The sequence below is a fragment of the Carassius auratus genome, chromosome 16 (genome assembly GCF_003368295.1).
Source record: "Carassius auratus strain Wakin chromosome 16, ASM336829v1, whole genome shotgun sequence".
Classification (NCBI taxonomy): domain Eukaryota; kingdom Metazoa; phylum Chordata; class Actinopteri; order Cypriniformes; family Cyprinidae; genus Carassius; species Carassius auratus.
The window spans coordinates 13988850-14013863 of NC_039258.1; the positions used below are offsets into that span (position 1 = coordinate 13988850).

The window sequence follows — 25014 nt, forward strand, 5'->3', positions numbered from 1 at the left end:
ATTGAATGAATCATTTTGGTGAATTGATTCAAAAGATTCGAAACACTTGTACGAGTCTCCTACCTGGAAGTAATCGAGGTAGCCATGTTGATTCTCGTCGACAGAGGACGCTGTTTTGTCGCTCTCCTCTGGCACACGGAAGTAGCCGATGGGGGTGCTGAAAGTGCTGGTAATTTTATCCTCTTTGATGAGGGTTAACGTCGCACTGCACCGTTCCTTGCCGTTTTCACGGGAACATGACAGTTTTTAACAGTGGAATAGTGACCGCTCGTTTGAGCTCAGACGACATATGATTTAACCGTCTCATTTGAATAACCCCGCTTCGGGAAAAAATGGATCAGGAGTTTGAGAACATCGATTCATCTGGACAGTGGCAGAATCTTTATAATGTAAGTCATACGGTTCTTCTGAATGATTCAATTTGAGCCGTTCCTAGGATGAACGCTTGGGACACCTGCTGTATTCTACGCTGATAGATTTGTAATGTTTATCTAATAGTCCTCGGGCCGTGAGAACGAAAAGGGAATTCAACTTTGCGTTACAGCGCATGCGCGTAGTACCGAGAAATACGGTCCACATGAAATTACTGTGAAATAATCTTATTTTGTGAACCACTTCAGCTCGGGTTAACCCGAACGTGAGTGGACATGGTTTTACAGTAATTTGGAACTCAGCCAGTTTATTATTTTTTAATTCTTCTCAACAAGCAAAACTGATAAAACCACACAGCGAACTGTCATGCGTTAAAATAAGTTGTTTACTCGGAGTAAATGCAGAGGCAATGTGAAGTGCGTGAGTGGTCGAGTCACAAGTGCGGTGCATTAGAGCAGCTTCCTGTGAACACGTGGGCTGTGTCTCAACACCTTGTAAGCTATCTACATAGACAGCATTTCTAGACATCACAGTTTCACGTTAGTTAGTTTTTAGGCACCATATGCGTTCCAAGTCCTATCGCCCTAAATGTCATCTGATCTCTGCCGCCTCCGAACCCCCCGCGCGCATCTGTGATACTCAAAAATGACGTGAAGTTAGGGAGCTCGCCAGGTTTTGACACACAGCCATGCACTGATATGGTTTCTGAGAACTGACGAGCACTTCCAAAGAACTGAAGAACCGAAGCTGTCAGTTTTCTATAATAACTCAGCCAGCTAGTCCTACATGCACAACCCCCCCTCCCCCCTTTTTTTTGCCTTTATATGTTTTATTCTGACCGATTTATTTGTTCTTTATTTATATTTTAATAACATTCCCTCCTCCTTTTGTCATATTTATTTATTTATTACATGTAATGTATGAGCGTGGTGTCACCCCCCCCCCCCTTTTTTCTCCCTTTATTACATAAAAGATGGCTCTTAGGGTTTTCACACTGTTGTTTGTTATTTTGTAATCTCTTTCTAGGAAATCCGTAACCAGTCTCAGGAGTGTCCCTACAAAGTGGCAAAGTTCCCAGAAAATCGCAATAGGAATAGATACAGAGACGTCAGTCCCTGTAAGTTTCTTCCACGTAAACCATTTTAACAACGTTTCACTCATTTTGTAACCTTCCACTGAAAAGGAAAGTTTACTCAAACTTGTATAATCATGTAGCCTGCTTCAATTTGTTTCCCATCTGTATGACTTTCCTTTTTTTTTCTTCTTCTTTTTTTGTCTGTGAACCAAAATAGAAATGTTATAGCCTCAGGATATCAGCCTCAGTCACCATTCACTTTCACTGTATAAAGGAAAAATGTAGTGAAAGTCAATAGTGACTTAATGTGTAAGGCAGCCATATACAGATTTGAAAGACAATTAATTAAGAAGTCGCTTTGTTTTATTAAAAAACATCCTTAAAAGCGTTTTTTTTATGCAAGCTTAATCTTGATTTCAGATTAAATTAACACAAATTGCCAAAATAATTGTCGACTCTCCCTGAATAACCTGAATTTTTTGTGTTAAGATGATCACAGCCGGGTGAGATTAGAAAATTCAGAGAATGACTACATAAATGCAAGCCTAATTACCGTGGAGGAGGCCCAGAGAAGGTACATATTGACACAGGTATGGCAGTAATGGAAAAAGTAAGTCCACTGTTTGCATTTCGCTAACTTGCATTGATCTCTCACTTGACCTCAATACACATTTACATGTGGATCTTATATACCAACAAATTAGATTTACACATTTCCCCTGTTTTGAGTGAATTTGTGTTTAGCATCATGCAACCTGCCTTTTTAACATCAGACTTTTGTATATTAAAGAAGGATGTCTCATGCATTTCTTTCGCATTGGCCAGCTTGTTTGCGTATTCTCTAATGTAATTGCAGACTCTTTCTGCAGGGCCCACTGAGGAACACTTGTGGTCACTTCTGGCAAATGATTTGGGAACAACGGTGCAAAGCAGTTATTATGCTTAACAGAGTTATAGAGAAAGGCTCGGTGAGTGAACACAAACGACGCTTGTTCTTTGCCCTGCTTTGTTTTTGCATACGTTAGCATTTGCATTTAAAAGAAAGAAACCGCATGAGGTCCGCAAGTTGTTATATTAAAAAAAATATTGCTACATTTATTTAGCAAGGATGCATTAGTTGAGGAAAAGTGCCAGTAAAGACATCTGAATGATTCATCCTGAAATAATATTAAGCATCACAACTGTTTCCAACATTGATAATAATAAGCAATATTTCTCTAGCACCAAATCAGCACTATTTAAAGATATTTTGAAATGTATATTGCTGTTTCAAATTGTATAATGAAAGCAAGCTCATTGAATTGTAGTGTATATATATTACACATTAATCGTCATTAATTGTTATTAAAATAATTGTCTTGAAAGTTTTTTTTTTTTTTTTTTTTTTTTTTTTTTTTGAAGGCATTATTGTGTATGAAGCTGCTTGTGTAGTGGGGGGGAAATGAAATCTGTTTTTGTTCAATCTGAACAGGAGAAGTGTGCGCAGTACTGGCCGTCAGAGGAGGAGCGAGACATGGATTTCAGTGACACTGGGTTTACGGTGACTCTGGTGTCTGAGGATGTCAAACCGAATTACACAATCAGACTATTAGAACTCGGAAATGGCAAGGTGAACGTAATGTTAAATTACTACATCACTGAATACTTCTCTAAACAAGACATCAAAAATAAATGTTGTTTAAATGTTGTCTAATATTTGTAGACTGGAGAAACCAGAGAGATCTACCATTTTAATTACACAACGTGGCCTGATTTTGGCGTGCCAGAGTCCCCGGCATCATTCCTCAACTTCCTTTTCAAGGTTCGAGAGTCTGGGTCACTGGGGCCAGAGAACGGACCCGCGGTGGTCCACTGCAGTGCAGGGATAGGGAGATCTGGGACTTTCTCATTGGTTGACACCTGCCTTGTATTGGTAAGCCTGCGGTTACAGAATATTTAATGATTCTACAGGTTTTACAGCACATCGTCATTTTGTGAGACTGAAATCTATTTTTTTTTTTTTTTTTTTTCAACCTGGGTTTGAAGACCGTCATTATCAGGTACTATATATACTTCTGTTGAACTGATATTTCATTGTGGTTTTGTATTTGTAGATGGGCAAGAGGAAAGACCCTTCGTCTGTGGACATTCAAAAGGTTTTGTTAGATATGAGAGAGTATCGGATGGGCCTTATCCAAACCCCAGACCAGCTTCGATTTTCATATATGGCAGTCATGGAGGGAGCAAAGAGCCTCCTGGAAGACTCCGCTCAGCAGGTGTCAAGCATGGTGCGATTGCATTATTACATTTGATTTTGTGTAATTTATTAAAGGGGAATTATGATGTTGCTAAAAAGAACATTATTTTGTGTATTTGGTGTAATGAAATGTATTTATGTGGTTTAAGGTAAAAAAAAAAAAAACACATTATTTTTCACATAATGTGCATTATTGTTTCTCCTCTATGCCATGCCTTTCTGAAACGTGTCATTTTTACAATGGTCATCAGTCTGGAAAGCAAAGAGTGATTGGCCGAATGCCTCAAGCATGTGACGGAAATGTTACGCCCCTCATCAAACTGTCACATACATGTAAACATGAAAACCCATTATAATAAATGAGGCATGAGGCAATAATTATGGATTATAATGACTTAGACAGGCTTTTTACACGTTGTGTTGCATCGTTGTGCGTAAACATAAAACCATGTCTGCATTTGAGATCGGAGAAATGACAAACAACAAGCTCTTCTCTACACTGCTCAAAACTCACGTTTGAATCATTAGTGGCAATTTCTTTAAATATGACTGTGAGTCAAAACAGCTGGCATTTTTGGGGAGACCAGATTTATTTTAGATTTATAATAGATTTAATAGATTTATACTTGAACATTTATAATCTTCAAAATTGACAGTAGAACTTTAAAAACATTAAGTTATTAATATTTGTGTGTGTTAGTTTGATAATCCGTATTGATTGTGCATTGCAATATATGTGAATAGTTGATGTGTAATATGTAGAGAATAAAAGGTACATGTTTGATTACATTATATAACTTACCAAAAGGATATAATGTAATGTTTATATATCTCTAACCCTAAATCTTTTGCATTGACAGCAGAAGCAGCCTGAAGAGTGGCAGGAGCCAGAAGCTTATTTGGTTTCATCTTCTCAGAGCTCCATCCTGTGTTCAGAGAAACTCAACGGTCAGTCTGACTCTTGTACAGAGCCACATGATCCAGAAAGAGAACAAGACCGCACACATTCACCGAAGGAAGCGCATACAGAGTTAAAAACTTTAAGGTAAGATAAAAAAAAAAAAAAAAAAAAGTTTTATCTTTTAGCTGATAGCTGAGCGTGAGATTTTTATTCAATTTGTTCGAAATCTAGTTCAGTCAACCATAATTGTAACAACATTACTAGACTGAATTCAAAGTTGATCAACTTCAAAAGTCTGGTGTAAGTTTCTTTGTATATATATATATATATATATATATATATATATATATATATATATATATAATGCTTTCATTCTGCAAAGATGCATTAAATTGATCAAAAGAAAATGACAATATATATTTTTAATGTCACAAAATGTTAAAATTTTAAATAAATGCTCTTCTTTTAGAACATTCATAAAAAAAAAAATAATATATATATATATATATATATATATATATATATATATATATATATATATATATATATATATATATATATATATATATATATATATATATAAATATAAAAATGCTATTTTAAATTGCAATAATATGCACCATATGACTTTTTATAACCAATACTTTGTGAAAATATATTTTGAAAAAGGACGTGCATTAAAGTGCCCCTATAATGCCATTTCCAATATTGCAGTGTGTAGTGTATCTGTATGTGAATGTAAATGATCTGCAAAATTGTAAAGCTGAAAGTGCACGATAAATAAAGTTATTGTCTCATAAAATAAAGAATCGACTCTGAAAAGTCTAGAAGAATCGTTAGTAATTCGAATCCCACTTCCTTGTTCGGCTACACGTAACAGGGTAACACATTTGCATAATGTGGCCCTTTGTTTCACGTTAGCCGGCTGCAAACAACTTGCATTTAACTGATGACTTCTCTAATTTCGGGGAGTTCAACTCGGGATTCACAAAATGAAATAATTTATTGAAATAGGCATATCATTTCCAACACCGCTGTACGCCGTAGACCAGTCACAAAAGACTAGGCCATCTGACCAATCAGAGTAGAGCAGGCTCACGGAAAGGAGGGTTTTAGAGACTGAATCTTTAAACTGTTTCCAACGAATCGTTTGAGAATCACTGGAAAATTAGGTGAAAATCAAATAAATATTTTAAGAAAACAAAAGCGGTTTTTGACCTTGCATGTATGTAATCCTATTGTAGGAGACTCCCAAAAAATATTAGGAACTGTACAGATGGCATAATAGGGGCACTTTAAGTCATGCAATTATGCTAATACCAGGAAAATAGCTATTTTTTTGCATTTTTTGGCTATTAAAAAATCTGAAGTAATCAACCGTATGTGTGTTTTTATTGCTTCCAGCCTTCGCAAGAGGAACCGCGAGGAACGGATAGCCAGCACGACACAGAAGGTGCAGCAAATGAAGCTGAAACTAAGCGATTCGGAGAAGAAGAAAGAGAAGTGGCTTTTCTGGAAACCAATTCTCTTGAATGTCGGCGCTGGTGCAGCTGTAGCTCTGGGACTGTGCATGTGCTGGGCCTTTCTGTCCCAGTGATGCCGTTTTATCCCACAGATTCCTCTTCTTGTCTTTTATTTGCCCAGGGACCCAAATTATGGTACTCATATTAGTAGGTGCTTGGATGTTTTGTAGATAAGGGACAAAAATGTAGAATGATCGTGTTTACAAGCCTTCATAACCGGATGTTCTTTATGATTATTTGAATGTTTGTGTCATATGTGGTTATTACAGTGTAACCAATCATGTAGTTACATTGTAACTACTATAGCAATTCCATCATGGTAAGTTCTCGCAGCCTAACGACTTTCACTGTACAGTATTTTGTTGCGAAGCAATGTTAAATAGACCCTCACCAGTCCGTCTATTATTAAGACCGTTTATTAAATGTGTCTGTTTGCTAAATTCCCGCATGGATATTCATAGGGTGACTCATTTGTTTCAGTAGGTCAAAGCCCAGTGAGTTTCCGTACATGCACATCTCAGGATCTTCTAGTAATAAACTGACTGTAGATTCAGCCAAATGTAATAAGTGGTCCGGTTTCCACTTTTAAAAAAATGTACATAGTAAACTCTTTACTAAATAAGAAATATTTCTGTTTTTGTTTGCATTATTATTATAATTCTTTTGTCTCTGGCATCTTCTGTGAATATACCTTTCTGGTTTCTCAAGCTTAGATATCTCTTATTTCGTCCATGCATGTGGGGTAAAACTGATGTATGATTGCAAATAAATCCAGATTGTGACAGATTGCATGTTTATAGATTGCTACATCAGTGCAGTGCCAGGTCTGTTAGGTTAATTTTTTTAGACAATGGATGTTGCACCAACCATAGCGATTTATTTTTGTCTCCACGGATCATAGTTTGTTCCCAGTCGCTGTTACCTCACACTGTAGGATTTCATTGTGGGTTTAATGCCAATTACTTAGCAGAATCGATGGGAGTCAAATTAGATGTCTCTTCCTGCCATGGTTCCAGGAATTGATCCAATATTTCCAGAAGTGGCTAATGGTGGATTGGTAATTTCATTCCATCTAGCCAAGTGACCAGCCGGGAAAGAACAATCCCTTTTCCTCTCAGCAGTCTGTTGTCACAAGTACGGGAAAAAGCTGACCTTTTAAGAGCTAATAACATTTTTGCAAAGATATGAGAAATCTGTTCCAAACATGCCTTGCAAATGTAAGTGACATCTGGATTGGGCATAATTTAATATAAAAGCTGTTGAACTCATTCTCCTGGTATACTATAGTTCTAAAGCTCTGGAAATATTTTTATTATATTAAATAGTAAAAAAAAAAAAAAATTTTTTAGCTAAAATAAAAATATTTAAATGTTTAATGATGTAATTCTTTGTCAGAGATGTTTGGTTACATTTACATATATTAGCCTATCGTGCGGTTCCTAATGTGAAGCTTTGTCACGTCCAAAACCGAAAAGAAGAGAAAGCACAAGCCTGGGTTACTCTGGGAGTTTCTTATGATTTTAGAATTGCAGATTAGATTTAGTTTAGATTTTTTAGTTTAGTTTAGGTTTATTGTCATTGCATATCTCTACACAATAAAATTAAGATGACATCAATTAGCAGCTAAAAGAATAAAAAAGTGACTATCAACAACAGTCAATAAATAAATCTATATAACCATTTAAAAATACACAGTAAGCATGAGAAGCATGTCTAGAGAAGCATGTCTATGGTAAATACTACTTGATGTTTTGTTTTACAACATAAATTGCACATTTGTTTCTCAAACACATTTTAACCCTTGTGCGGCCCTCATTTGGGAGTCACACTCAGGGTCTTCACGGTCATAAGTGACCGGACACCTAAAATGTAACTTTTTTGCCCCCCAGTAAAATCAGTGGAATATATTTTTATTCAATAATATTTTTTCTTTTGTATTTTGAGAAAATTTTAAGGTATTAATTCATATTTATGCAATAATTATGAACAATTTTTCTCATAGAAAATAGTACATAATTTTTTTTTCTAATTTTTCTAAATTATTTTCGAATTAATGTTGTATTTCAGATTAAACCAGAGACTTGGCCTTTCAAATACATTTTTGAAGATTTTTTAGCGCCACCTGGTCAGAGCAAAGAAAGAAAAACATGTAAGTGCATGGTGCAACCACTTATTACCAGTATAGGAATCTATAGAGAGGCTTGTGAATTCCATTATTGTTTTTAGACATAATTGCTTACTCATATTAAGTAGTGGACTTGAATATATATTAATACATTCTAAAGAGTACTTTTTGTATATTTTTTTATATCTCTTCTGTTATAAATAATGATTTCATGCATTATTTGCATTCAAGTTTTTGCATTATGATTGCAATCAAACCTGAACATATTGTTCAGTGGCACAGAGCTCCTGCAAAAAAATAAAAAATAAGAATCCTCAGAATGGTGCAAAGGACCAAGTCTGAGTTTCTAAGTGCACTGACAAACCCAAGAGGCAGCGCTTGCTTCTCATCGCTGTTTTACAGACAGCAGGTCATAGGTGTGTGCGTGTGTGCGCGCGCGTGTGTGTGTGTATGTGATTATTTAGAGTGTCATACCTTCACTGCTGTTAGATTTTCTCTGCATTATGACTGAATTATTGAATGGATTTCACATTCTCAAAACTTTGCTCTGTGTTACAGACACAGTAGTTCATAGGTGTCTATGTGTAAGTATGTGTGTGTGTGTGTGTGTGTTTGTGTGTGTGTGTGTGCATCTGTGTGTGATTGGATGTGTCAATATCACACTCTTGATGTTTTATAGTGTTATCCCTTCACTGCTGTGCACTTTTTTTCAGTTTTGTGATCGATTTGTAGATTGTGTACACAAATATTCTCTGAATTGTTGTATTTTTGTCTATTTCCCATTCATTTCCTATGGACGGTCATTTTTGACCGAAGACCATGAGTGTTACTATTTTTTTTACGCCCACTTAGACCGTTCGAATCATGCCCTCAATTTTTTTTTTGTGTTCACACCCCAAATGCCATGAAGGTCACCGCATTTCATATCATTCCGATGAAGCTGTGATTTTTAACATTTCAAAACGTAAAATATTCCGGTCAGAAATGACCGAAGACCGCACAAGGGTTGCTTTGTTTTAAAGAACTAAGTTGCTAAGTAAGGACTTTAAGTGAGGACAGGTTGGCATGACTAAAACACGCTGTGGAGAACTACAAGATAACTTTTTATTATTGAATAAACATTAAAATTATAGCTACATACTACACTGTAAATATTGAACATTTATTGAACAGTTGTAAAGTCAAAAATGACATCTAGGGGTGGGGATGTGGAATTTTAGCAAAAAATGTTAGATTTAATAAAGTCATTTTCATCCTCTTTAGAAGAGGCCCAAAGACCATTTAGCCAAAAAGTGAGAGAGGAACACTGAATATGTTAATGTATGGTACACCACACATTAGGCCTACAAAGTACAGTTTGTGTTTATAATAAATGAGAACTACAAGATCCAGGGGCTGAATTTCATGACGTCATTTCCTAAGTATGAAGACGCTGTGCCTGATTTAAACCGTAGAGTTTAATATTTTCTAGAATCTACGAAATCGTAAAGTGTTAAAGCTAATAAAAACTGTTGTTCGTTAAACGTAATGTAGTTAGGTTTTTGTTTTGCAGCTTTAAGTGTATTTTAAAGCCGTAACTGCGAGTATACGCAGGCTCTGTGACGACAGCCTCCCGCTCGCCTTTCCGCCAGGATTTAAAACGTCAGTTGGAGCCGGGAGGCGTTAACATCACATCCAGAAAAGAACAGAAGAAAATTGATAATATGAGTAACTTATGTTGAAAACCTGTGTTTAATGCAGACGCTGATTTTAAATGATTACTTTTGTTTGGTCTGAAACTCTTGTGGCTTTTTCACGCTCGAAAACATGTCCCTGCCTCCAGAAAAAGCAACTGAATTAAAACAAATAATCCATGACCATTTAATCAAGGTAACGTTAACGCAAGCTAAAGATCAGATGTTACTCGCAAATCATGACTGTTCATTGCATTTTGTGCAATAGAATTCGCCTGTGTTTACTGTGTTTACAAATTATGTCAGAAACCATTATTTTCCTGTTTTACATCATTTTTTGTGATTAAAATCATAGTTTTAACTTAACGTTACTAGAAATGCATTACGGTTTGTTTTCCCATGTGATGTTGTTGTTGTTGTTGTTGTTGTTGTTGTTTTTACTAGTGTATTTAGGTGGTTGACATGACAACCAACCACACATTTATATCGTGTCATTTTTGTGCAATTACTACGCATACAATTTTATTTAATTAAATTAAGTATAACGTCCAACTACACGTTTATTTTTATTCTCAGCAAGGCTGCATTAATTTGATCACGCATAGAGTAAAACATTATATTGTTAAATATCCTCACAATTTAAAAGAACTGCTTTTCATTTGAATACATTTTATGTTGAATTCAGCATATTAGATTGATTTCTGAAGGATCACGTGACTCTGAGCACTGGAGTAATGGCTGCTGAAAATCGCAGTAATAAGTGACATTTTAAAATGTATTAAAATAGAAAACAGTGCTTTTAAATTGTAATCAGATTTCACAGTATTGCTGTCCCTACTCTGTTTTCAAACCAATAAATGCAGCCTTTGGGAGCATAAGGGACTTCTTTTAAAAAATGACCTGACCTAACCTACAGCTAGATATTGAAAATCTCCCAATGTTGTCAACGAAACCGTTTTCAGATGGATATCCATGGGAGAATTCGAGATGTTTTAGCGGAGACCGTGAGGGCTGATGGGCAGCATGGACAGCGCTCTCTCTCTGAGGAGGACTTCATACATGCTCTCCAGCGGAGGGGAATCGTGGATGACGTGATGAAAGACCTCCACTTCACAAATGTGCTAGGAGTATTCTTATTATGTTCTGCATACACTGAGATTGTACAATGAATGCATCTCTTTACCAAAGCAGAGATATTTAGTATCGCTTTAAAAGACTAGTTGATTTCCCATCAGGAGGTTTCTCATGCTGAACCTGATTCTGTGAACAAGTCTGCAACTCGTTTTGTGGACAAGAACATCGCACAGCTGAAGACAAGTGAGTGACTGTTTACCCTCATATCATTCTAAACCCATAAATGAGCTCATCTTTAAAACACAATTGCAGACATGTTCTGTGCATTACGTTAAAAGTCAGTTCAACCAAAGTAAGAGAACTAACCCTTTAACAACATTTCACCAGCTAACATCAGTCCACTGAGGAGATACCTCTACCTACAAGTTCTGGGCGGTAAGGCCTTCCTGGAACACCTGCAGGAGCCAGAACCTTTACCTGGTCAGGTGTGCTCTACGTTCACCCTTCATCTCCACTTCCGCAACCAGCGCTTCCGCTCCAAACCAGTCCCATGTGCCTGTGAACCAGACCTACAGGAGGGCTTTCTTCTGGAGGTCCACAGAGATGGCCCAGGTGTCTTAAAGCAACCCTACTTTTTTCTAGCAGTCCATAATGTTCTCCATTTCATTTCATGAACCTGTCATGTGTTTTTGTTATGGCACAGGAGATGCTGGCAAGATGGCTGATGCTACCACCATGCTGTCCATCTGTGACCCAGTGCACATGGTGCTGATTAAAACCGACACGTCTGGGGACACAACACTCATTTCTTCTTATTTTCTTGACTGGAGGAGAGTTCTCAGTGCTCCCAACGGGAAAACCGGTGTCTCTGTAGAACTGCTGGGAGTGGGTAAGCAAATGTCATATTATTAATGGCGAACCTTTTCCATTCGTAACACGCAGTTTACCCAAAAATCCAATTATATGAGTATTTATCCTTATGATATTCTTGAATGACTTGCACTCTTCGTTGGAATATAAAAGAAGATATTTTGACTAATAGTACCTTTCCTTTTATGAACAAAAACAATTGCAGCATTCTTCAAAGTACCTTCTTTTGGAGATTTAAACTGTACATTTAATTAGCAAAGAACACATTAAAGGGTGTTGAGGCTTAAAAGTTGTTTATGAGCATGTGTGCATGTCTTTTTTTCCTCAGGCAGTGAATGTAAAGTAGCTGTTGGTGTTCTGAATCTGAAACTGGAACTGTATCCTCCTCTTACTGAGACCTTGAGCCCGGATGTTGTCACCACCCAGGTGAGGCATTACTATGTAAATGCTTAGGTTTCTTTCAAATTAAGTCATTGTGGATGACATTCAAAGGAATGTTTCAGATTAAGGACAAGTTAAGCTCTACTGCTAGCATTAAAAAAATAAACAAGTCCCTGTAATAAAAATGGTTACAATAATGCCCTTGTAATGAAAGTCTATGGGGCAAAACATTGCACCAGGAATAAATGTTACATTTGCACTGTTTTTAAATGCTCCATTATGGGTTATGAAAGGTCCATATTTTGGTTTTGGGGAGGCCCAATAACAGGTTGACATGGATGCAAGGTCAAAAAACACTTTCATTGTTTTATAATATGCATTTATTTTTACCTTCTTTGTTCAGCAGCTCCCAAAAGATTCACTCAGCGATTCATTGTTCCAAACCGCTCCGTTGCATGACGCTAATCTGCATCGATTAGTCCACATAATGTAGGGGTGTGAATCAGCACTGGTTTCACGATTCAATTCAATTACGATTATCATGTAAATGATTCAATTCAATTCGATATCACGATGCATCACAATACATCATGATTACCGTATTTTCCGGACTATAAGTCGCACTTTTTTTTCATAATATGGCTGGTCCTGCGACTTTTAGTCCGGTGCGACTTATTTATCAAAATTAATTTGACATGAACCGAGAGAAATGAACCAGGAGAAATCATGACGTATTTTTGGACTGATGCGACCTATACTCAGGTGCGACTTATGGTATGAAAAATACGGTATATCAAATTATTCAAATTAACTATCAAATCAAAGTGATAAACAAAAAGCACTTTCGGTAACACTTTAGAATAAGGTTCCGTTAGTTAATGTTAGTTAAAATATTAATTAACATGAGCAAACAATGAACAATACATTTATTACTGTAGTATTATTAATATTTGTTAATGTTAAGTAATGAAAATGGTTCTCCATTGTAAGTTCATGCGCATTCACAGTGCATTAACTAATGTTAACAAGCACGACTTTTGATTGGAATACTCCATTAGTAAATGTTGAAATTAACATCAACTACAATTAATTAATGCTGTAGAAGGATTGTTCTTCCTTAGATCATGTTAACTAAGGTAGTTAACTAATATTAACTAATGGAACCAGTATTTGGGAGTGCTTTAAGTTTTGAAAGTTTACAGTTAATCATAGTTATGGGTTTCTCTTTTTCTCTGCATTATTGCCATTTGATTATTACTGATGAGATCATAGACACTGGCAGCTTTAGTAGACTGCATTCACACTAATGCATTCTGATGTAATCTGTTTCCACATATCAGATGTTTTGTCCTGTTCTGAGAACATAACAGTGTTTACATCAATTTCGTATCATAAAAGTAGATGCAAGTGAATTTAACCGCAGCCAAAGCATATCTAAAAGTAAAAGACTAAAATAACAGAGAGAGGAAGCACTGTCAAGCAACGAGCACGTGGCTCACAGCACATATTCTGTGGATTTAAGCCTGCTGCGTTTGTCTCTAGCGCACAAAAAAACAACAACTCCTATTTAAAAATAGAGTGCATTTTTAGAACTCGCGGGACAATCAAGCGCGCTTGTATTGATCATTGTTTTAAATTGTTTAAAATGTTCAGCTCCAGTCATTACCATGTGATGAGCAGTTAAAACAAACCACACCTATACACATTTCCAGTTAGCTATTTTTACTGTCCACCATTTTTTCACTTTGAACCCAGAACATTCCTTTAAAGGAGTTGTTATTCTCTAAACATCATTTGTTACAAAAGTGGGGATAAGTCTTCAACAAAGCTTTTTCATTCTCCTTATTTCTCTGTTATTTGTCTCCGTAACATTGCATTTTAAAAACAGCTTGTCTAAACAAAAACTGCGGATCTTACTTCTTCCAGCAATCCCTGGAAAGGCAGAAAACAGCGGAGAAGGAGAGGCTGTTTTTGGTGTATGCCAAACAGTGGTGGCAGGAGTTCTTGGAGATTCGACCCTCGCACCAGTCCAAGCTGGTGAAGATCTTTGCACAGGTGACCTGAAGTTACTGAGCAATGTACTGTTGAATGTTGCTATATTTTGTTGAGTTATTCTTCTTCATAACAGGATTTGCCTCCGATGTTTTCTAAAACTTGTGTGTTATCCAGGATGAAAATGGTGTGAACCGGCCTGTGTGTTCATATGTTCGGGTGTTACGTGCCGGCAGGCTGCTTGAGAGTCCGCGACAGGCGGCGCGTTTCGTTAGCCTGTTAGCTCAGGAGAGAGCTCCGGTGGTAGGTGGAGGAGTCCGGCAGGAGCAGTGGTGCTCTATGATGGCCTTTCTGTGCAGAAACAAGGCAAGACATGCTGATTTAACACTAGGCACTGAACCTGAATAACCATAAGCTAGAGTAAAACCTTAGAATTCATATGTGCTGTTTTTATGAACGTTGATAAATCAATTTGATGAATTTTTGTTATTGTCAGGGCGACTGTGAGGATCATGCCACACTTCTGTGTAGTCTGCTGTTGGGATTTGGACTGGATGCTTATGTATGTGTGGGCACCAAAGCCAAAAACACTCCATACACCTGGGTCATGACCTGCAGTACAGACGGCTCCATCACCTTTTGGGAAAGTTTCACTGCACACAGGTAAAAATTCATCCTTTCTAACTATGCCTAAAATGTCTCTAAACTAAAATAAAATTACTTAAAATGTATACATTTAGGAGCCTAAACTGTTAAAAAAAAAAAAAAAAAAAAAAAGGTAAATTATTGTATTGATTAAGCTAATGTCACCCACCTTACAGTTCTACTTCCAAACAAAGTTTCTTTTACAGTTATTAAAAATTATAATCGGATCGCAATATGCTAAACAATTTACAAAACAGTCTTTGTGAAATATTTGAATGGTTTTAGTATTTGTATTTAGCAACAAAACAATTTATAAACTAGTATTTATATACTGGATTAATATTTATTAATATTTTGAATTAGCTTTTATTTTGATATTTTCAGTTTGTTTTGTTTTTAGTTTACGTTTAAGTAATTTTCTTACTGTATGTGCTTGTTTAATAAAAAAAAATGTTCAGTTTGACTTTTATCTTTTATTTCAGTTTGAGTAATTTTAGTACTTATTTTTGGTTAGTTGACACTGCAACATTTCTAATTTCTGTTTTTATTTTTATTTTATTTTTTTACATCTAATATTTCAATTTTTTATTTCGTATTTATTTAAATTAACAAAATTATTTTTTATAGTTTTAGTTTTAATTTTCATTCCCGATAGCAAAACTGGTTATGAATATGAATCTTTAATTACAAGAAAATTTCCTGGTTCTTTTGGAATCAGACATAAATGAAAAAAAATTGTGTGAAAGTCGGTCGCAAACTCAGTCAGTGAGTCTGATTTAATCCATTAATGAGTTTGAGGCTGTTTGACTGATTCATCAAAGTACCATAAGAGTCATTTGTTCCTAAATCAGACATCACCCTGATTTCGTTGTTGTTAATAATGTTTAATATCTTGCTTCCCGTTTTACTTTCTGTACTAGATACCTCCACCGTCCAATAGACCCAGATGCTCCCCCCATGGTTCCCCAACCGAAACCCAGCCACCCTTACCGGACGCTCGGCTGCGTCTTCAACCACAAGATGTTCCTGGCCAACTGTCAGCCGTCAGATGCTGTGGAGCTGTGTGTGTTTGACTTCACAGACGGCTCCCGCTGGAAGGCCATGAGCGAGGAGGCCGTGAGATCAGTGTGTGCGCCCGGCTCCACCTCCTCTCTCCCTCCGACTCCTCCTCTCTGCTCCCCTTCTATAGCGCCTAATGAGGCCAGCAACCAACTTGAGCTGGAAATGCGCTACCTATTAGCAGAGCATAGAAAGGTAATAAATCCACACATGCACAAGCAACCTTCCATCTAAAAGCAACATAAGTGATGTTTTTGTAATTATTTTCGAAGGAAAAAAGTGACTTATGGTTGGAAGGAAAATGAATGTTGCTCTACTTTTTGAAAATGTAAAATCTGAGTTCATCACAGTCATACGAGGCTGTTTTCTTGACTTTGAAAATACAGCAAGAAAATAGTTGTCTGCTAAAGTTACTTGCTTTTGTCTGTAGGATCTTGGTCTGGCAACGGTCTGGGATGATCACCTGTCATACCTGCTGTCGGCAGCGCTGTCGGCGTATGAACTAGAGCGCTGTACAGGTGTGTCGTGTGGAAACGAGGAGTTCCAGGATGCCGTGAGAAGAGCGGTACCCGACGGACACACTTTTAAAGGCTTTCCTATTCATTTCTTGCACCGGAATGCACGCAGGGCATTCGCTACCTGCCTCAGGTACCTGCACAAACAAACAGCTACCAACGATGCCTTTATTATTGATATGTCCATTTTAAAAACATTTAAAACCATTTAAAGAAGTAGCAAAGAAATAGCAATTTTGTTCAGTGCTGTTAGTGGACAGTGGAGCTTTAAAAAAAGACAAATGACTAACATCTAAACTTGTTTTATATGCATGACTCAGATCAGCGTTCTGTGAAGAGATTGTTTGCTGCCGAGGGGATCATGTGCGACTGGCGGTGAGGGTTCGTGTGTTCGCCTATCCAGAGTCGGCTTGTGCTGTGTGGATCATGTTTGCCTGCAAGTACAGATCAGTGCTGTGACGGAAAGCTGTATGACCTTTCACCTCAGGTTTATAGTTTCTTTACAGCTCCTAAAACTCATCTGCTGGGTTTGGAGTGTTATTATGAGTTTTGCAACGACACGTATGCCATTTAAATCTACGCTGCTCATATATGTGCAGTACAATTACAGTTGTTTTACATGTACTGTGTGTGTGTGTCAGTTGAAAATGTATTTATGGATATATTTTTAAATGCCATTTAAATCTACGCTGCTCATATATGTGCAGTACAATTACAGTTGTTTTACATGTACTGTGTGTGTGTGTCAGTTGAAAATGTATTTATGGATATATTTTTCTTACTGTAATTTTCTTACTGTATGTGCTTGTTTAATAAAAAAAAATGTTCAGTTTGACTTTTATCTTTTATTTCAGTTTGAGTAATTTTAGTACTTATTTTTGGTTAGTTGACACTGCAACATTTCTAATTTCTGTTTTTATTTTTATTTTATTTTTTTACATCTAATATTTCAATTTTTTATTTCGTATTTATTTAAATTAACAAAATTATTTTTTATAGTTTTAGTTTTAATTTTCATTCCCGATAGCAAAACTGGTTATGAATATGAATCTTTAATTACAAGAAAATTTCCTGGTTCTTTTGGAATCAGACATAAATGTCTGAATGGCATTTAAATGGCATAATCTTACTTACCTCAAACGTTTGAATGGTAGTGTATTATGCCTTTTACAAAAATATTAAGCAGCACATTTTTAATATTACATCAGAAGTCTGTTCAAAAATCATAAGTTGTACTTAAGCTTCTTAGCACTGGGTTTTTTCATAAGAAAATAGCTAACAAACCAAAGTATTTTTACCTTGTTAGTGACATGTTAAAATGTATTTCATTTTATTTTGTGTGTGTGTGTGTGTGTGTGTGTATATTATATATAATATTATTTTCTATAAAAAAGAAATTCCTGATGAAATTTTTTTTTAAATATAGTTGTAAATGTAAACGGGCAATCTAATGAACTGTAATTTTAAAAAAAATGCAGCTAATCAATGCAGATTTTGGCCAGGAGATGGCAACATACTCTTCCAAAAAAAAAAAAAAAAAAAAATGCACAATTGTAGACCTGATCCTAGGTAAGATGAGACAGTACATCCTGATCCGTCCTCATGCTACAGCACATTTGATGAAACCAAAGCAGATATGAGCTTGCATTCTCTTTAAGATGACCTTAGTGAACGTGTTCCCTTTGTGGTATTAAGAGTCATTAGCAAATCTGGCCAAGTATTCAGGCCGCAAGTGCACATTATCAATTCATTATTTATCTCTCCAAGGTTGCATCATTGTCTCCTCCATAAGCTTCTAATTAACCGGTCCTAGTTGCCATGGCTGCCACCCAGTTCAACAAATACGCTTTTACAAACAGATGCTATTTTCTTTAAATCTTGAAATGTGGTCTGATGACCATGTCTGTATTCATTGATGTAGATCAAGTTACATTTAAGGTGGTAAAAAGAAAATGAAACAGGCCTACAGTTTCACAAATAAGAATAGCGCAATGTGCTAAATGAACACATGGTTAGATATCAGCTGCTTGATGTAACACATTGCATATGAACATTATCCACCTTCTTCGTGCTCCACAGAATAATTACTTTTTTTTTCTCTTGTCAGTGTCCAAATTTTAAATTAATTAGACAATTCAATAAACACTACAACATTTGATTACAATAACGAATTAAAATAATGTACCAGTTTGCACCATCAATCAGAGTACAGTAGCTCTTGAGATTTCAAGGTTGCGCCGCCAGTAGGTGGCGACAGCCGCTACGTCACATTTGAGAGAGTTATTGAATCATTCACTTATTCCATTCTTCACTGAAAACTGATACATTCAAGAAGTAAAACCATTATATTGTGGCCGTGTGTGATGGATAATTCAGCTTGACTTCCTTTAGACTATTTTCCTTGTTGGCAAAACAGCAGACAAAATAAAGGGCAATCTAATTGTGCTAAATATTAACTTTTGACTTATTCAAGTGAATGAAATGTTCAAGTGTAGTTAGTAAAACGATGGAGAGATAATTAAATATATCAATAATGATATAATTAATACTTCTATAAATCCACTTGGATATAATCATGCACCTTGTCAGTCAGAAAAACGCACATTTGCACTACATAAATGAAATGTTGTGCTATAGTATTGCTGAAGACTGCAGTCTGATCTTATCAGTTAATGTAGAAGTTCACACAAGGTTTAAACCAGTTCCAGTGAGTTAAATTTCTTCAAAATAGATTTTAGATTTAAATTATTTTAGAATATTTAGATATTTTAGAATAGATTTAAATAGGCTTTTATGATTTCTTTCTTCAACGTATAAAGTTACATAATTTTCCTTCTGTCCACCAGGGGGAGACAAAATACAAACAACACCAGAGCTCCAACCGCAAACATAAAGATGATGGTTTAAGGATTATTTAATTAATATTTTAAACCTTTTATTACATGAGTGATTACATGAACACATTTCTACCTGAGGTATCTTGTATTTCTGAATTGAAAGTCTACAACCCATCATAAGATCATACTATTATTTTCCTGTTTGCTCAGTGTGGCTCAATAAGACTCTTAATATGAACAAGACGAAGTGCATTCCAGCACACGAGCTAGTCTTAGGGCCTCGAAATGCACTGAATGGCTTTGCTTATCTTTTGTTTCATTTTCTTTTTGCTGTTTAATCCACTTGCACATAACAAATATCTTGTGAACTGTTTGGAAACAGTGACATATCCGTCTTTCCCATCTCTTGTTAACAATTGTGCATTCAGCTTCTGAACGTGTCAAGGATGAGGAGTGTGGATGGCACTGGGGGTTGGAGTTGTGGAAAGGGTGATTTAGGTTAATGAATACTTCCTTTTTGACTGAATCCCACCTTCACTTCTAATCACATTTCCTTGTCTGGGAGAGGAAGTGTTTGATGCAGCCAAACAAGTATTGTCCTCACTGCATATGAAATGTCTTGAACTGCAGGTGCAATATTCTAATGAGTCTGTAGGGACAGAAACATCCTCTCACCAGACCAGTGACAAAAACACACTCCACTAACACTGACAAAAGTGGCTGGTGATTAGAAGAGAAGTTTGATTGGATAATGGGTTGTTTCTGACAGAGAAAAAAATCAGACAGTGTTGTTAATTGATCAGTTTGATCAAATCTAGACTGCTGCTAAACACCAGAATAATTGTTGTATGATATGCATGTTTTTTTTTCCTTTTCATCTAATATTCAAGTTTCCTTGATTCTTTATGTGATTTTAATTGAAAATACTAATGAAAGTGCATTTTGTTTTTATTTTATGCTCGCTCGCTCTCTCTCTCTCTCTCTCTCTCTCTCTCTTTATAAAATCTTAAAAAATTCTAGGCAAACTTATATATTGAATATTATGGTTCAAATATATTTTCACTAGTTACTTGAACTCATCTGCAGATCATTTACAAATATGAACAAGATTATCACAATGAAACATGAATATTTACAAAAGAGTAAAAAATTGTGCCAGTTTGTAATTACACATGCATTTATCCAATTACATATACTGTAAATTGCAAATGAGATGCTTCAGAGTGAAAAAGCATAAAAGGTAAAATGACTTCAATTATCTAATGCAAGAAAGACCTGCCAGTTTTGTAATGAAACAAATACCTTTAACACTTTTTTTTCTCATTAATGGAACAAAGGCAATTATAGAACAGACATGTGAAAACAATATTTAAAGATATTAAATGCTCAAATAAATAGAATTTCTGTGAACACCTGTTCCACAAAAACAGTGTAAGCAATTAAGCCCCCCAGTGCCCCCTGTCTTTTTAATGTTTTCTGATACCAGACATTGGAAATCTGCAGTTATTAAGTCAGCAAGGGTATTAATCATGAATCAACATCAGTTTCTATAACTATTTTAGCTATATTACAGACATACTTTTAGAAAATAAACATTTAAAGATGTTTGTTATGTTTATGGTAATGCAAGAGTTTTAGACATCTTAAAAAGGTTAAATATTAAGAAGAAAGAATAAAATGTACACTAAAGTTTGGGATCAGCAATACTTTTTAAAGAAATGAATACTTTTAATCAATCAACAAAAGTGACAGAAAAAAAAATCTAATAAATTATTATTTTGTATAGGCTGTTAATGAAACAATCCTGATTAAAAAAGGTTTTCAGCTATTTTCAAATAAGAAAGAAAATTAGCATCACATCAGCATATATGATTTTTGAAGGAAATGACACTGAAGATGAATAAAAAATCTATATTTCACATTTTTACACTATATTTCACTGTTTTACTGTGTGTGTGTGTGTGTGTGTGTGTGTGTGTATATATATATATATATATATAAATATGCAATTACATAAATATATATTGATAGTGCAGAATTAATTTACAAGAATGAATTTCACAACCAAAGCAGGAAAAAAAAAATCTCTGTGCCAAGGTATCTTCCACAGCACCTATAGTTTTGTTCCTATTTTTCCTTGTCCATCTTTCATCTCTATGTCCATCTGTGTTTTTGTTTTTAATGCATATAGATTCTGAGATGTATGTGACTAAAAATAAAGAGAACGCGGGTTACAGGGGAAACAATCTGCATTGCCCAGGGCAGTATGGGTAATAAAGTCATTAATTCAGCTGATTAAGCTGGCCTTTGGGTTAAAGAAAAATCATATCCGTCTCCTTCCCAGATGTAACTGGGGACGCACAGAAGAGGCGAAAATGCCAGCTAATTAGCAGACGAAAAGAGAGGGAATGAGCACGGAGGGAGGGAACAACGGATTGGGGGGACAGAGAGGTGCTTCTACTGAACTCTTAATGAGACATCTTTGGGGGTGAGGGGGTGACACGCTCATCAAACCACACACACACACACACATCTCAAAGACTGCGCTTCCTCAGAGCCGCACGATGCTAACTAATGATCCACAACTAGAGCGGGAGCGAGAGGGGTAAAATGTCAGTTGATGCACGGTTTTAATGAGCTTGTTGTGAAAGGCGAGCAGGGCGAGGGAAAGAAAATTACAGCGAAAGAACTGACCCATCATGCTTCGCTTGAAGACTCCAAATTGCCACAGGGTTTGCTTTATTTCCTCGTTTAATAGAGACAACCCATATCTCTCGAGAGGGCTTTGTGGAAGATTGCTTCATGCTATTTTCTCTCGGAGGACAAGGTCAGGGAGCTCTCTTTCCCTCGATGGCTAAGTCAGGGGGCAGCGGATGACAACAGATAGGTCTTGTAGCCCTTCTGATGTGCCCGCTGCATCAGCCGTGTCCTTCATCCTGCCTCCCCGTCTTTTGTGAGCGCGTCCAGAGCTCTTGTTTTGAGTGACAGCGGCGCAGGCGTTTTACAGACGCGTCATGTTGACTGACGGGGGACGGCAACCTGAACCTGTCGATCAGCAGAATTCAGCGAGCACAGTCGGAAAAGACCAGCAGGCTAACAGATGCCTGCGCTCGGTTGTCAGAACGCGCCGCTCGCTTGACATGGGCTTCCTTATTGCTTAAGCTGCTTAAAATTCAGAGGCAAAAACATCGCCAGAGCTGCATATTAAAATCGGACAGAGAATTCATTTTGATGTGGAAGTTCAATTACGATCTTTAATAAGATTATATTAATTGTAATAACAATGTAATTATAATTATGAGCTAAAACACTTAATATATGTTGGATTTACAGCACTTGATAAACATATAAAGTATAAATTATGTAATTTTTACAGTTAAACCCAATGATTCACCACCCTTCATTTGAGATTGCAGATTGAGTTAAAAATTTTATATTTGTGAGTACCATAACCAAACAGGCCATGTTAATTCAGACATATGGCCTATTTAGATATCAATAGCCGCTTTTTATTTTCGCATAGATAGTAAATAGTCAAATTTTATTTAGACTTAGTAATATTGTTGGTACTGCATTATTTCTACATTTCAACAATCCCAGTTAAGCAGCTCAAATCAAAGCATGCATGATTTCAGCTTAAGAGCAACTGTCAAATTCAGAAGTGCATAACAAAATAATGGGGCAAATTTCAATAACACAACAAAAAAAGTGAACTGTTACAATGCAGTGGTATATTAATGTTTTGTTTCAAATAAACAACTAGCTGAGAAATGAAAACTAGACCGATTTCTACACTGATGGTAAAACAGAATTTAATCACAACAGATTCAGAAAAGTCATAGCCAACAGCATTGATACTGTGCATTGCTTAAGTATTATCTTGAACGATGCAAATGTTCTGGTATGTGATTAGCCTGTCACAGCTGGGATTAATTAATAAAAGTAGATTAATAAAAGCTTTTGATTAAAACAAGACGAAAACATTTTTAAGCCACTGTAGTTCAACATATTTTTATCATTGGGGTTTGAAAAATTGCTTCTTTTTTTCTTTCTTTTTTTTTAACCTTTTTATATTGTCACACATAAAAATGCATATATATAATATATAATTAAAAAAAATAGTTTTTTATTTCAGGTACTGAACACACACACAGAAGGACAATTGTTTGAGCTGTTTTACATTCACTTGACCATATTATCCAGGTCTGAATGATGCAGGTAGTTTTAATTTTCCAATCTAGGAATATTTGCTATATTTTGATTTGCCAGGCTGTTCTGCACTTCATCAGCTCTCTGACTAGCGGCACTATTGATATGCCTCTCACAGGAGCCGAGGTGACCTCGCGCAACTTCAATTCCACCTGCATTGTGCTCCATTGTGTACATCTCAGGAGGGAAGCGAGAGCGCCGTGTTCGCTTCAGGCACAAGTCAAGTCCTAACAGCCCACCGCATTTTCATATCCACAGAGCATGTGTAACTTTGTGATTGTACTTTAAACATGGCAGAAAGCTGGGGGGAGTTAATCTAATTCCACATCTGACTTCTGCATTTATGTAATCTGGCTACAAACGAATTGAACATTAGTCGTTTAGTGACTGCAGAGTGATAATTCCATTTAATGTTTAATAGTTATGGGATGGTGATCACACTTGGGCAAGGAAGTCATTTCAAAAGAATGAAAAATTCCATTAAAAGAATGTTATCTGCTGAATTAGCAATGAAGGCCGGGGTCTCTGCTGGTTTGTATTTCGAGTTGACTGACATTCTGCACACATTTCTGCATTGCACTTCCCAGCAGATCATCTAACTACTAAACCTGCATAAGAAAACACCGCTAAATAATACAGGGCTCTGTTGTTTGCTTTATATAGTTGCAAACTTGTGTTGCTCTTTAAAATAACTCATATTGATTAAATGTTAGTAATTTAGGTGTTTAGAAAAATACCTAAATATAGTCATATTATTATTAATATTATTGTAATTGAATATAATGCAAGACATGCAATAAATAAGTCAATAAATAATGCACTGCTCCATTATATGTTTTAAAACATATAATGCACTTTTGAGGTTCTGTGAGGATATTAAGAAGCATCAAATCTGTTTCTTGGGCAGCACAATCACTGCTGACAGCACAGAAAGCAATTACAATCTAAACATCCATCATTTAGCAGTGACAGCATGAAAAATACACTAACTTAAAGCCTTTTTATGACAAGATGTAATTAAATATTTGTATTACATCAGTGTTCGGGTCATATTTGCACTCGAAAGGATTTTGTAAAACAGTTTCTGGATCTCACATTAGTTCAGCTGATCTGGGAGAGCCCTCACTGTGAAAAGTGACATTGTGTAACCTAAAGATTTTTTGTTTTATGGACTGCTTTAGTTATGGATTTGTTGTATGGAAAACAAATCTTTAAACATTCTCCTCTTGTGTTGTGCAAAAAATAATAAGGCTATGGATTTAAAACAATATGAGGATGAATAAACAACTTTCATTTTTGGGGTGAACCATTCTCTTGTGAAAAATACTTTTATATTTAATAGTTTAACATTTCAGACCGTTAATTGCAGGTTACTTGAATTATTAAATGCAATTAGCTTTTTTTTTTTTTACCTATGATTTCTTATTTTATTTTAATCTCTATTTGTAATTTCAGAATGATTAAAATTGAAATTATTAATACTATTTTTATTACAAGTGGCTACATAATTGTAATTGAATAGGATTA

General features: G+C 35.9%; 2 protein-coding genes across 4 annotated transcripts; both read left to right on the plus strand.

Annotated features, from left to right (window-relative positions):
- The first annotated feature begins 102 nt into the window (after positions 1 to 102).
- Positions 103 to 6894, plus strand: LOC113116202 (tyrosine-protein phosphatase non-receptor type 2-like). Of its 3 annotated transcripts, none has more exons than XM_026284196.1 (9): positions 103 to 389; positions 1399 to 1489; positions 1937 to 2037; positions 2317 to 2415; positions 2919 to 3056; positions 3150 to 3359; positions 3541 to 3714; positions 4544 to 4728; positions 5989 to 6894. In XM_026284196.1, the coding sequence occupies exons 1-9, from the start codon at positions 333 to 335 to the stop codon at positions 6179 to 6181; spliced, it is 1248 nt and encodes a 415-aa protein (XP_026139981.1). In that variant the 5' UTR covers positions 103 to 332; the 3' UTR covers positions 6182 to 6894. The 3 variants fall into 3 exon arrangements, with proteins under 3 accessions (XP_026139981.1, XP_026139982.1, XP_026139983.1); XM_026284197.1 differs by having other exon boundaries at positions 4547 to 4728; XM_026284198.1 differs by having other exon boundaries at positions 3541 to 3702.
- Positions 6895 to 9841: 2947 nt separating this feature from the next.
- cep76 (centrosomal protein 76) lies at positions 9842 to 17107 on the plus strand. Its single transcript, XM_026284201.1, has 12 exons — positions 9842 to 10101; positions 10868 to 11023; positions 11141 to 11222; positions 11367 to 11591; positions 11683 to 11868; positions 12178 to 12275; positions 14157 to 14285; positions 14400 to 14588; positions 14719 to 14885; positions 15788 to 16121; positions 16357 to 16574; positions 16762 to 17107. Exons 1-12 carry the CDS (start codon positions 10039 to 10041, stop codon positions 16898 to 16900), a joined length of 1986 nt encoding a protein of 661 aa, XP_026139986.1. The 5' UTR covers positions 9842 to 10038; the 3' UTR covers positions 16901 to 17107.
- Positions 17108 to 25014: the final 7907 nt, after the last annotated feature.